Raw genomic sequence first — 13,959 nt, 5'->3', positions numbered from 1 at the left:
ATTATGTGGATGGGATGTGGAACCGTGTTATCAGCAGCACGTCAGAGTGAATTACTGTGAGAGGAGAGGAGGCTTTTTAAAATCGGAATTGTCCGTTGGCAAGCGGCTCGTTGCCGCGGAGAGGAGGGAGAGGGCAGTGCAACAGGCCAGTGTGTCCACGCCACCGGCTCCCCTCCCACAATGCCCTCTGACAATAAAGGTCTCCAGTCGGAGCGTGGGACTGCACTGCAGAAGCTCTCAGGGTTTTTTATTTACCCCTGACTGAAAAAAAATGTCCCCTTTGACTTTGTGGCTCTCTGAGGTTCTCAGACGGAACTCTGTTCTTACACCGTGCCCCGACCCCCTCCTCCCCCTCGTGTTCTCCAGAACCTTAACCTGTTCTCCTGTGTTCTATTGTTTGTGCCGTTCTGTTTTTGTTCTGTTGAGTTCTGTAATGTTCTGTTTGGTTCTCCCCCAGCAGAGGTGGAAAAGTCTAGCTTCAGAAAGTAAAAGTCCTGCCATGTATCTGTGTCAACCATTCATTTAAACCAACTGACTCTAATTAGCACAACTCTTCAGCCAGGGAGAGCAGCTAATTGATGAGATCACCTGTGTTAAGTGCAGAGATAGAACCAATACATGATTGGACCTTTACTCTCTGAAGCTGGAGTTTTCCACCTCTGCTCCCCAGATAGCACCTGCTGCTTGCCGGCTAGTTGCTATCAGGGTGTGTTGATGTTTGTGACGTGATGTTTTAATGTCTGCTTGATTCCTTGCTTGTTTCTTGTCCATGTTTTTGTTGTTGTTGTTGTTCATGTCTGAAGTCTGTTGTTGTTTTTTTCTTTTGTGTTTTCCATGTCACCTCTTCCGTTTTCCTTTCCACCAATCATGTGCGTGCGTGTGTGCGTACACACATGTCCTGTGACTCTGTCATGTGACTTGCATGATGCTGCCACTATCTCCGTCGGGCCAAAGCTGAAGGTAAACATCTCACACGCACACACACACACAGAAGGTAAACACCTCACACGCACACACACACACACACACACACACACACACACACACACACACACACACACACACACACAGAGGGTAAACCTCTCCATCTCATCTGATGAGTGCATGTCAGATTTCACAAATGCATCATTTGATTTTTGGTTTGGTTGTTTTGCTTGTTTTATTGTTTTCATCCTGCCACTCACCCTGCACTCACACACACACACACACACAGTATGGGGGCAGGAGGATATAGTTCAGCCTCCTGTAAATTGATATGTAGGCTATCACTGAGACAACATCTGAGGTTGGGCACCCCTGGCGGTGAGTGTGAGGGTGTGTGTGAGGCCTAACTCGTTGTGAGTCTCGGAGTCGTGAGTCTCGGTGGCGTCCTGTGGCGTTGAGCATCAAACACGCCTCTGTCGCGTAACGTTGTTCGTGTGGCGTAGCTCTCCTCTCCTACGCTCGTCTCCTGCCTGCCTGCCTACCGGCTGCCTTCAGAGCGGACACGCACTTTCATGTCCCCCCACCCCACACACACTCACACACACACAGACACACACACACACACACACACGTCCCTTTCATCCCACTATGAGCTGATTGGGACGCAGTTCCGTTGGTATTTATAACCAGCCCAGGCAGAGTAAAAAACGGAGACGGCTTTGAACCTCCCGACTCCTTTCAGCTTTAGAGGAGGTGAACGTCCCGACTCCTTTCAGCGTGAGAAGAGGTGTGTGTCAACACTACCTGTACACACACACACACACACACACACACACACACACGCACACTTGCTCTCTGTGGGGTGAACCTTTACTTTCTCTCTCTCACACACAGACACAGACACACACACACACACACACACACACACACACACACACACACACACACACTTGCACACACACTCACACTCACTCGCTCCCTGTGGAGTGAACCTTTACTTTCTTTCTCACACAGACATACATACACGCACACACTCACTCATTCCCTGTGGGGTGAACAATACCCCAACAACAACACCTTCTAAAGAATTCTAGCAACACCTTCTAAAATAGTTAAGCTATGGGATTTATTCACATGAAACAACATGTTAAAGAAACAGCCACTACCCCAAATTAAGACTACAATGGACACACAGTCAAACACCACGGCAACAGGAGGTGACAGAACAGGGAGCCTCTGCTACAGACACAGGTGTTCCCAGGCTCAGGTAGCCCTCACATAGCACACAGGTGTGGTGAGGAGGTGCTGGCCGTCATGGAAACGCACCCAGTCATAATGTTTAAGAGGAGGTGCTGGCCGTCGTGGAAACGCACCCAGTCATAATGTTTAAGAGGAGGTGCTGGCCGTCATGGAAACGCACCCAGTCATAATGTTTAAGAGGAGGTGCTGGCCGTCGTGGAAACGCACCCAGTCATAATGTTTAAGAGGAGGTGCTGGCCGTCATGGAAACGCACCCAGTCATAATGTTTAAGAGGAGGTGATGGCCGTCATGGAAAGGTATCCAGTCGTAACGTTCAATAGGAGGTGATGACCGTCATGTCAGGCCGCAACTCTCAGCGTGAGAGGAGGTGAACCCGCCCAGTTCTGCCTTTGAAGCGGAGATCTCTCTTCTCTGCTGGAACACCTGTCTGTCTTCTCCCCTGCTCCTCCTCTCCTCCTCTCCTCCTCCTCCTCCTTCTCCTTCTCCTCCTTATCTTTCTCTCTCCTCACGTGTCTGTCTCCTGCAGCGTTGACACCACTCCACCAACTAAAGAGTGTGTTTCAAAGCACACTTCCTGTTTGAAACTGCACACACACACACAGTCACACACACACACACTTCAGAGTACTCTTCATCAGTGGGCTCCAGCTGAGTGTGCAAAGAGTAGCTGCTCCCTCTCATCGTCAGACTCCTCTCTGCCTCTCCTCCTCTCTTCTCTCCTCTCTTCTCTCCTCTACATCTCCTCTCTTCTCTCCTCTGCCTCTCCTCTACCTTTCACTCCTCTCTTCTCTCCTCCTTCTCTCTTCTCTCCTCTACCTCTCCTCCTCTCCTCTCTCCTCCTCTCTCCTTTCCTCTACCTTTCTCTCCTCCTCCTCTCTTCACTCCTCCTCTATTCTCTCCTTCTCTCTGCTTCTCCTCTACCCTTCTCCCCTCTCTTCTCTCTCCTCTTTTCTTCTCTACCATACCTCCTCTCTGCTTCTCCTCCTCCTCTCCTATTCTCTCTGCTACTGTACTCCTCTTCCTTCCTCCTATTCTCTCTGCTTCTCTTCTCCTCTCATTTTGTTCTCCCTGACACTGACACGTAGATGAGGAGAGGATGATCTCTCTGTGATGGTCAGCAGGGGTAGGTACAGAGGATGCATACTGTTGTGCAATTGATCTGACCCATTGCAGAAGAAACAAACACACTTCACTTTACTCTTTCTCACACACACACACACACACACACACACACACACACACACACATACACTGGATGTGGAGGTGTCTGAGATACTGAAAAAATAAATAAAGCTATTCTGACCATGTATTACATACATATATTCATTCATATGTCCAATATCCACACACTCACACACACACACACACACACACATACTCCAGACTCCAGCTGTGCTAATGTGTGTGTCTTTGTCAGCTGTCGCAAGCCCCATCAAGCATATCCTCATCAAGAGTTGCTAATTGCTTTGCTGATGCCAGCTGAGGGGACACACTCACACACTCATGAACACTAAAACACACACACACACACACACACACACACACACATGCGGAAACACAATCACACATAAGGACACGTGTATGGCATGGACAGCAGTGCTGCTAATGGCTGTTATGACGTTAACCACAGCCTGGTGGTTCACTTCTAGAATGCCCCTGTGCACTCATTAACACACACACACACACACACACACACACACACACACACTCTTTAAACTCATCATAGATAAACACTCTCGAAACACACTGTGACGTGAACCCACGATGACCCCCTGCCTGCGCCCACACACAGTGTAGTAGTGTTAATGTCGGTTGTCACCGTTGCGCCCTTGAGCAAAGTTGCAAGTGGAAATGGCCTGTACTGTAACTGTAATAACTGACGCCTGTAAGTTGCTTGGGATAAAAGTCAAACGGATTCAATAAAAGCACACACAGGTTGGCTTTGCCCTGGGTCTGACAGCAAGGTTATAAGTGAAGCCTTTTTTTTACTAAAGCTAGCAAAGCTTTGATGGCTGAATCACAAACAGAATTGACCAGCGTCAGCTGTCAGTTTGTGACGACTCATGAACACGCGTTTGCTGTTTCACTGTTTACGCCACAAGTGTTCCCTTTACTTTGACACTTTTCACTGATTACAAGCAGTGCACCACAAGTATTCTGTTCCCAGTTTGGACTAACGTGATGCCAAATGCTACAGCTGTTGCTAAGGCCCCATGTGTGTGTTGGAGAGTGTGTCTCTAACTGTGTGTGTGTGTGTGTGTGTGTGTGTGTGGCTTTCAGGAGAGCCCAATGCCCCTGAGCTGAAGGGGATTCTGCAGCCACCGGGCAACACCTTCAAGGTCAGCTGGATCAAACAGGACGACGGAGGCTTACCCATCACACACTACCTGGTCAGGTACAAAGCGGTGAGTCTTGCGCGCACACACACACACACACACACACACACACACATTGCACACTACCTGGTCAGGTACAAAGCAGTGAGTTTTGCACACACACACACACAGACCCGTCACATTACCTGGGTACCGGGTTCAGAAAGTAAAAGTCCTGCCAAGTACAGTATTTGATCCAACCATTTAGTAAACCAGCTCATCCTAATTATCATCCAGGTAGATCAGATAATTAGTGACATCACCTGTATTAAGTGCACAGGTAGAAATAATATATGGCAGGACTTTTACTTTCTGGAATTGGGATGTCTTCCTCTGATACACACAGCCAGACACTCACATATTTGCATTCTGTGTGTATGTATAACTTCATGTGTGTGTCTGTGTTCATGTGTGTGTGTGTGTGTGTGTGTGTGTGTGTGTTTCCTATACCCTTGAACTCATGATAGATTGCTGAACTGCTTTAATCTACTGGATTATTCAAGAGATTTTTGATTCCTAATGTAACTTGACTTGACGTAAAGTATAATCAAATAAAGTATGTAAAATGGGTGTGTGTGTGTGTGTGTGTGTGTGTGTGTGTGTGCAGAAGAAGTCGGCGGAGTGGAAGCAGGAGGTGAGTTTGCCCAGTGGCAGCGAGTACGCCCTGCTTAACGGCCTGGACTGGGACACCGACTACGACGTGCTGGTGGTGGCCGAGAACAATAAGGGCAAATCCTCACCCGCCAACCTGGCCTTCAGGACTGCAGCGGAGCCCGCCTCCACGCCAGGTAGGCACGCACACACACACACTCACACTCACTAACACATGCGCATACACACATGTGCACACACACATGTGAACACACACACACACACACACACATACACACATGCGCTAACACACACACACACACATACACACACGCGCACACACACTCACACACACGTACACACACTAACACACACACACACATGCGCGCACACACACTAACACACACACTAACACACACACACACATGCGAACGCACACACACACATGCGCACACATACACACCAAACCATTCAGTGTTGTCCAGGATTGCAGCAGTCTGTTGCAATGCCAACCGTAGGGGCATACACACACATACACACACACACACACACATACTGTAAATAGCTATTTCTGCTTTCCCTCTATGAGATAGCAACAGCCCACCTTTTCTCTGTGTGACCTTACACACCTCTACAAGTACAAACACACAAACACACACACACACACACACACACGCTCGCACTCAAACACACACACACACACACACACACACACACTCACACAGGCAAGGATATTCCCTCCCCCTGCATCATAAGCTGACTCACACACACACACACACACACACACACACACACACACACACACACACACACATGGAGGCAGTAACACCCTCACATGGGAACTGTCATCGCAGCTCTGCAGGTGTGAGCAGAGAGGAAGCCCGCTGCTTTGTGCCTTTACCTCTCGGCCTCTAACTCACCGATGCATATGACACCTCCACTGGACTGGCCCCGGCCGCCGCCGCAAGGCCAGCCACTCTTAACAGCTTCTGCACAGTAACACTAACTCTAACTTTATAGCGCTAGCGCTAGCGTCAAACCACTGCGACTGGCGCAAAGCTATCCACTCTGTAACAAGCCGAGAATGCTAATGCTAACGCTAGCCCTTAGCGCTGCAGCAGCACAGGCTGTCAATGGAAATGTTACAGTACAGCTAGCGCTGGTGAAGCAGAAGTGACAGGGTCTATATAGCTCTATCATAGCGGGGTCATCCCTATGTTCCCTGGGTGCTATGTTCCCCGGTTTTCCTGGATACAGGCTCTAACTGGAAATGCTACAGGCCCTTAATCGGAGTGATTAGCGCTGAAGCTAAAGCAACACAGGCAGGAGATGGCGCTTTACAGCAGTGTTCGTATGGAGACGGCGCTTTACAGTAGTGTTCATATGGCAACGGCGCTTTACAGCATCATTCCTATGGGGATATTCCTGTTCCTGCATTCCAGGAATACAAATCATCGTAGGATTTCTAAGAAAATGCAGAGAACGAATCAGGCTGGAAAGTTAGTGCTGCGCTGAAATTGTCAGGCTTATTAAAGTTATACCCAAGAGAGGTGGTGTGTTTTTTTTTCTCTCTGGGAGATGCAGGTACGCAGCTTGAATTGAAACAGCTGCAGCATCTGAGAGCAGTGATCTGAGAGCTTTCTCTCGCTGGGCGAGTAGAAGGCAAGTGATTAGCCTCTCAGCACTAGCTGCCTGAGAAGAGCAGGTGTGTGTGTGAGAGAGAGAGAGAGAGAGAGTAAGAAACTGGTGTGTGTGTGTGTGTGTGTGTGTGTGTGTAAAAAAGTAGTAGTGGGTCTTTGTGTGTGTGTGTGTGTGTGTGTGTGTGTGTGAGAGAGAGAGAGAGAGAGAGAGACGTCGGTGAATGTGTGTGTATGTGTGTTAGAGAGAGAGAGAGAGAGAGACGTCGGTGAATGTGTGTGTATGTGTGTTAGAGAGAGAGAGAGAGAGAGACGCAGGTGAGTGTTTCAGACTCTCCACTCCAGCGCTAGTTGTCAGGTTTCATTTGAGCTGATTTATGGGTCTAGGTAACAGAGGACTAAGATGGATCAGGCTCTCAGAAGGAGAGGAGGAGGGAGGAGCTGGAGGAGAGAGAGAGGACTGGAGGGGAAAGGAAGAGAGGAGAGGTGGATGAGAAATATAGGAGGGAGAGCAGGAGAAGATAAGTGGATGAGTAGAAGGGAGAGGAAGATGAGAGAGGTGGATGTGGAGGAAGAGGGGAGAGGTGGATACGGAGGAGAGGAGTAGAGAGGAAGAGAGGAGAGGTGGATGAGGAGGAGAGGAGGGAGAGGAAGATGAAAGGTGGATGAGAAGGAGAAGAGTAGAGAGGAAGAGAGTAGAGGTGGATGAGAAGGAGAGAAAGAGGCAGAGGAAGAGAGGAGAGGACAGGTGGATGAGGAGGAGAGGAAGAGAGGAGAGGTGAATGAGGAGGAGAGGAAGAGAGGAGAGGTGGATGAGGTGGCGAGGAAGAGGGGAGAGGTAGATGAGGAGGAGAGGGGTAGAGAGGAAGAGAGGAGAGGTGGATGAGGAGGAGAGGAAGTGGGAGAGGAAGAGAGGAGAGGTGGATGAGGAGGAGAGGAGTAGAGAGGAAGAGAGGAGAGGTGGATGAGAAGGAGAAGAAGAGAGGAGAGGTGGATGAGGAGGCGAGGAAGAGGGGAGAGGTGGATGAGGAGGAGAGGAGTAGAGAGGCACGCTGGGCTGTCATAGTGCTGAAGGGATGCTCTAAATGGTCCCTTTTCTCCTGCTCTCTCCCATCCTGCTCTGCTGCAGCCGCACCAGGGGATTTCTACAAACTCCTTTTCAATGAGAGACCTTTCCACCCCACCGACACCAGCTCAACCCTGAACACAGGCGTCAAGGGGGGGGGGGGCGTGAGACAGGGAGAGAGAAACACAGAGAGATGTGTGTGAGAGAAGGATACTGTGTGTGTGTGTGTGTGTGTGTGTGTGTGTGTGTGTGTGTGTGTGTGTGTGTGTGTGTGTGTGTGTGTGTGTGTGTGTGTGTGTGTGTGTGTGTGTGTGTGTGTGTGTGTGTGTGTGTGTGTGTGTGTGTGTGTGTGTGTGTGTGTGTGTGTGTGTGTGTGTGTGCGGCCGTGCGCGCAAAAGAGAGAAGAGGGTTTGGCGGATTAGACCCAATCCAGCAGTCTTAAATTAGGAACTCAGGCACTGTATGAAATGAGAGAAGCCAGGCACTGGATAAATTGAGGTGTGTGAGTGTGTGAGTGCGTGCGTGCGTGCGTGCGTGCGTGCGTGCGTGCGTGCGTGCGTGCGTGCGTGCGTGCGTGCGTGTGTGCATGTGTATGTGTGTGTGCGTGCATAGCTTTAGTAAATGGCACAAAGTGAGAGTTCATAGCTGTGTGCTCAGCCTCCAGCTGTACATCTCTGACAGATAAACCTAGAACTCTCTCTCACACACACACACACACACACACACACACACACACACTTGCACTGACACACACACAAGTTAAGACATGTTAAGACTACCTTAGCATTAAAGGTTTTTGTGGCGCAGAGTGAGGATATAAAATAAACTGTGTCAGAAATATTATTATCCTCAGCGTGCAAGAGAGACTACTGACAACTCTGATGAGCTCTGCTGTGAAATTACTTTTTAATGGTTCCGGTTCTGAATTCTAATTTAGAATTCCACATTCTGATTTCACAGCTGTTAACTGACTCCCCTCTTTGTTCTCAGGAGAGGTTGCAAAATAACTCACTGTTAAGAGTCAACAGTCCTCTCTCTCACACACACACACACACACACACACACACACACACACAAGGACTCAAGTGTGGTGTGTAGCAATACAGCATTCACACTCTTGAATGGGTTAGTTATTGATCGGCAGTGTAACTGATTACATTCTGTCCTCCTGGTGAGAACTCTTTAAAAAAAAGAAACACAATAAGAGAGTTGACATTTTCAATACAAGAGTTTTATTATAGCAATTGAATCAATTCACAACCCACCTACAAAAGCACCACTGGTTCCTAGCATTTACACACACACACACGTTGCAGGGACAGCAGTGTATCCCTTCACACAATGAGGTGACTCATACATGAATGGTACAGGAAAGGCAGTGTTGCCGAACACACACACACACACACACACACACACACACTCACACACATAGTGCATGAAAACACGTATGCACAAGAAGACCTCCCAGACATTTACTGTATACACACACATCCTCAACACACACATCCACACACACATACAGGCTATGGAAAAAGTGTGGCCACTCACACAAGGAGAGCACTTAGACGCTTTCGCACACACACATACAGACACACATACTGCCGAGAGACATTTAGGTTAAAACTGAACTCTGTTTTACTGTGTTTTACTGCAGACTCTAATAACCTTTTAATAAGCCTATAATGCAGCATATGGCTTATTGGCTTTAAACCTGGATGCATCTCTCAGATGAGTGAAATGGAGGGGTCATATAAGGCTGCTACACTCACATTAGCAATAGCAACCAGCGATAAACATTGGGTGCCTCTCAACCTCTCTCCTTGATCCTCGATGCTCGGTCCTCCAGGTTCGTTCCCACTGTTCTATAACTACTGTAACAGTGGATAGACTATCCCATTGTTGCCGCCTCATCATTCTTTATGTAGATCAGTGAGGACGAGGACCGAGGAAGGAAGGGAGGATGTATAAAAGACAAATGAGAGGCACCCACTGTCAGTGGACTGCCACACTCTCACTAGCATCAGCAGCTAGCGATTAACACTGTCAGTGGACTGCCACACTCTCACTAGCATCAGCAGCTAGCGATTAACACTTTCAGTGGGCTGCTGTACTCACATTAGCAATAGCTAATGTGCATTAGCAATAGCAACTAGTGATTAACACTTTCAGTGGGCTGCCACACACACACTAGCATCAGCAGCTAGTGATTAACACTTTCAGTGGGCTGCTGTACTCACATTAGCATCAGCAGCTAGCGATTAACACTTTCAGTGGACCACTTACCTATAGTAGCAACAGCTAGTTCTTGACATACTGTAATGATATAGGAAATGTAATGCTGAGTAATTGTGTGTGTGTTTGTGTGTGTGTGTGTGTGGTTACTAGTGTGTGTAATTCTGCGTGTGGTGGTTGGCATCAGGCATTTTGCTCAGGTCAGGGGCGTCTGCAGCGCTGTGACATCATTGTCTCTCCCTAACGCTCTTCAATGCTCTCATAAGCTACATCATTCTCTCCCTAAAGCTCTCATAAACTACATAATTTGCTCCTTAACGCTTTCATAAGCTACATCTTTCTCTCAAACGCTCTACTTTGCTACATCATTCTCTCCCTAAAACTCTCATAAGCTACATCATTCTCCCCCCCCCCGCTTCCGATGTTTTTTTGTTTTCTTTGTCACACGTGCTGCTCAAATGTGTTCATGTCTTGTTTTCCTCCTGATTCTTCTGTAGCATTTGTATTTATCTGTATTGATCTCCACTTTCAGAAGTTTGGAGGAGAATTTTGACATCTTTCTGTTTTTCTCTTTCTCTCCCCATGTGTTCCTGTCTTCCTTTATCCTCTCTATCCATGCTGCTGTCTTCTCTTCTTCTCTATTCTTCCCTTCCATACTTCACTTGCTCTGCTTCTTTCCTCCTCCTCCTCCTCCCCCTCTACCTATTTCATTTTCCATCCCTCTCTCTTAACCCTCTCTCCTTCATTTTTCTTTCTCTTTCTCCATCCATCCTACTCTATCATTCTCTTCCTTTACCTTCACACATCATTCTCATCATTCATCTTTCTCCCTCTCCCACTCTTTTCTGTTCTCCTTTCTCTTTCCACACCCCCTGTATTCTCTCCCTTTCTTTCTCTCTGTCTCCCTTTGCTCTTGGCCTCCCACCTGACTCTGCTGGGGCCTGGACTCTGATGGATCTCCTCATGGATGCATGCTTTCTCCCTGTCCTCGCCACCATGTTTGTATGCTATTTGTGTGTATGTGTGTGTGTGTGTGTGTGTGTGTGTGTGTGTGTGTGTGTGTGTGTGTGTGTGTGTGTGTGTGTGTGTATGTGTGTGTGTGTGTGTGTGTGTGTGTGTGTGTGTGTGTGTGTGTGTTTGTGTGTGTGTTTTCCCTCGTGTGTGTACCCTGATGTTTTCTGTTGCGTGTGTGTGTAGTCACCCAGGGAGGACATTCTGTCACTTGCACTCTAGCCGCTATTTTGGTGTCTGTGTTAGCATCAGTCTTTCTGCTGTGACTCCGCTAACGTCTCTCCTAGCCTGTCTTACTCTATTTCTGCTGTGACTCCGCTAACGTCTCTCTTAGCCTGTCTCACACTATTTCTGCTACGACTTGGCTAGCATCTTTTCTAGCCTGTCTCACTCTCTCTATGCGGTGACTATGCTAGCATCTGTACCACCGGCCCATCTCTCTCTTTCTCTCTATGCTATGACTCTTTGTATTATAACTGTTAGCATTTATTTTAGCCTCACTTTTATTTTCTGCTGTGACTCTGGTAGCATCTGTCTTAACCTCTGTCTTTCTGCTCTGATTCTCCCCCCAATTATTAGCGGGTTAGCTTTCCTCCACCTCTCAGTCTCTCTCTTCTTCTGCTCTGATAGTCTCTAGCTTCAGTAACAGCTTTCCTCTCGGCTTTTATTCTCTTGCTGCCTCTGCTAGACTCTCCTCTCTCTCTCTCTCTCTCTCTCTCGCTCTTTAACTGTCTGCTCTGATAGCCGGCATCTGTCTTAATCTTTGCTCAGACATTTTTCTGGTCTCTTTCTTCCTCTCTTTCTTTCTCTCTGCTCTTTTATCTCTCTTTCCCTGTTGTTCTCTCTTCCTCTCTCTGTTTCTCTACCTTTCTCTCTCTCTCTCTCTGACTCCTCTAGTTTAAGTGGGAACTGTTGTCTACTAGATTTTTCTTCTTCTTCTTTTTTTTCTGTTCCAGTCAGTGTTCAGAGACTGCTGTGCGAGGCTGGAGTATTTCCTGGCCCATAGACTATGTGTCAGTGTTCAGCCTCTGAACCAATAGCATTCATTTGTGGAGAGATACTGTAGCTGGCACTGTTGAGCTGCTGGTAAAGCGAGTAACTCTTAAAGACTCTCTTTTTTAAGATTTAAACAAACCTTCAGGGGATCCTCATAGTGTTGTCAGAGCCCCTATGTGACCAATCCAGTACAACTCTCAGCTCTCGGACTGTGTGTTGCACGAGGGCGCATAATTACACACAGCTGATTAGAGAGTCCTGGGACGGATGTCTCACTGCGGTCTCCAGACCTGGTCATCTGTGCTGTAGTCCGAGATGGGAAATCTGGCTTCAGGAAGCAGATGTCATATCATGTTTTGGTTACACCTAAAACAGGCGATTTCACTAATTAGCTCAGCCTCAGCTGCCTGGCTGATGAGTTTCGCAAATAAGAATCAGCAGGTTTTTTCACTGAATGGTTGGAGCAAATTATGTGGTAGGACTTTTACTTTCTGGAACCAGGGGCTGTGTTTCAAACCGCATACTTACCTAATTTAGATACTTACTTGAAGTATATAGTGCAGATATTGGGACAACACTAACCTTCAAAAAGTATGCACTACGGACGGAAACACAGTACATGTATGCGGTTTGAGACACAGACCAGGTTTCCCATCTCTGGTTGTAGTCCGGTGTTTTTTACGCCGGCCTGAGATGCTCCACGCCCGCAGTATCTGAATACTGTCTCTGATTGGGTTTACATGTTTGACATGATTGGATTTCCTCTGAAAGCTCTGAAAAGGGGGTTTTGTACATAAAAAAAAAAAAAATATTTGTAACTAATTATTTTTTCATGAAAACTGTAAAATGAATTGTGAAAAAACTTTAACTTTTTAACAAATGAATCTGTAATTTATTTTGCAATACAAAGCATACTTCTCAAGTTCCTCCTTTTCCCGTCAGCCAACGTTATCAAAGACTGTTCATGACTTGATAGTCTCTTTGCCTGTAAGCACACTGGATAATTAAATTTTTTTGACATAATTTGATTGTGGGTGTCATGCCTGCTCCAGAGCGTCTCAGCTTCCATCAGTGAAGTGGCTTTCATTTAGAGCCGGAGTTGCAAGATTAAGGACGGGGCGTTTAAAGCGATAATTATCAGCTGGAGAGATAATTAGGAGGGTTCTCCCAGACGTGATTATCTGAGGAGACCGAGTGTGTGTGAGTGTGTGTGTGTGTGTGTGTGTGTGTGTGTTTGGATAGGGATCTCTGAGCACCCCGCCTTACACTCTGGAGTGTGTTTGACACAGGTGACTCAATTGAGGTGAACACACTCCTACAGAATAAGACACACACACACACAAATACACACCCAGAAAGAATGGATAAAGTTGGGATTTTATCTATCTCTGCTCTGTAAAAATTAGCAAGGACTAAAGTTCATTGAAATGATCACGCCCTGATGTCTATATAATGAGTGTGCACTGATGTCTTCAAATCAATATACATGGAGGGATACATTTCTATGGAAATAAATGAGGGCCTTACGTACGTGCAGATATGTGTTAGTTTGTGTGTGTGTGTGTGTGTGTGTGTGTGTGTGTGTGTGCGCGCGTGTGCGTAAATGTGCGTGTGTGCTACCTGTTGAAGCTCCTAAGGCTGATGATGCAAAGTGTGGTGTAGTTGTCTGGAGGAGATTATTCTCCTCTCACTGTACATTAGGGTGAGTATGCCACGTATTAGATGTCCAGCTTGGTAAACACACACATATACACTCACACACGGACACGTACGCACGCACGCACATACAGTACACACACACACACACACACACACACACACACAGCAGACTAGCTATAGAGACTAGCACTGCTGTGTTTCATGTGT

The 13,959-nt window shown here is 47.3% G+C and overlaps 1 protein-coding gene across 1 annotated transcript in view; it reads left to right on the top strand.

The window, feature by feature from the left end:
- The window catches only part of ncam1b (neural cell adhesion molecule 1b), a 118,763-nt gene that overhangs the window by 93,637 nt on the left and 11,167 nt on the right, over nt 1-13,959 (top strand). Inside the window, exons 16-17 of the mRNA XM_062521664.1 lie at nt 4,466-4,590; nt 5,168-5,348. Of these exons, the coding sequence (XP_062377648.1) occupies nt 4,466-4,590; nt 5,168-5,348 (306 nt within the window). The remainder of the gene's footprint in view (nt 1-4,465; nt 4,591-5,167; nt 5,349-13,959) is intronic.

The sequence above is a fragment of the Sardina pilchardus genome, chromosome 19 (genome assembly GCF_963854185.1).
Source record: "Sardina pilchardus chromosome 19, fSarPil1.1, whole genome shotgun sequence".
Classification (NCBI taxonomy): domain Eukaryota; kingdom Metazoa; phylum Chordata; class Actinopteri; order Clupeiformes; family Clupeidae; genus Sardina; species Sardina pilchardus.
Note: the sequence above shows the minus strand (reverse complement) of the source record. Positions and strands in the feature narration are given on the sequence as shown.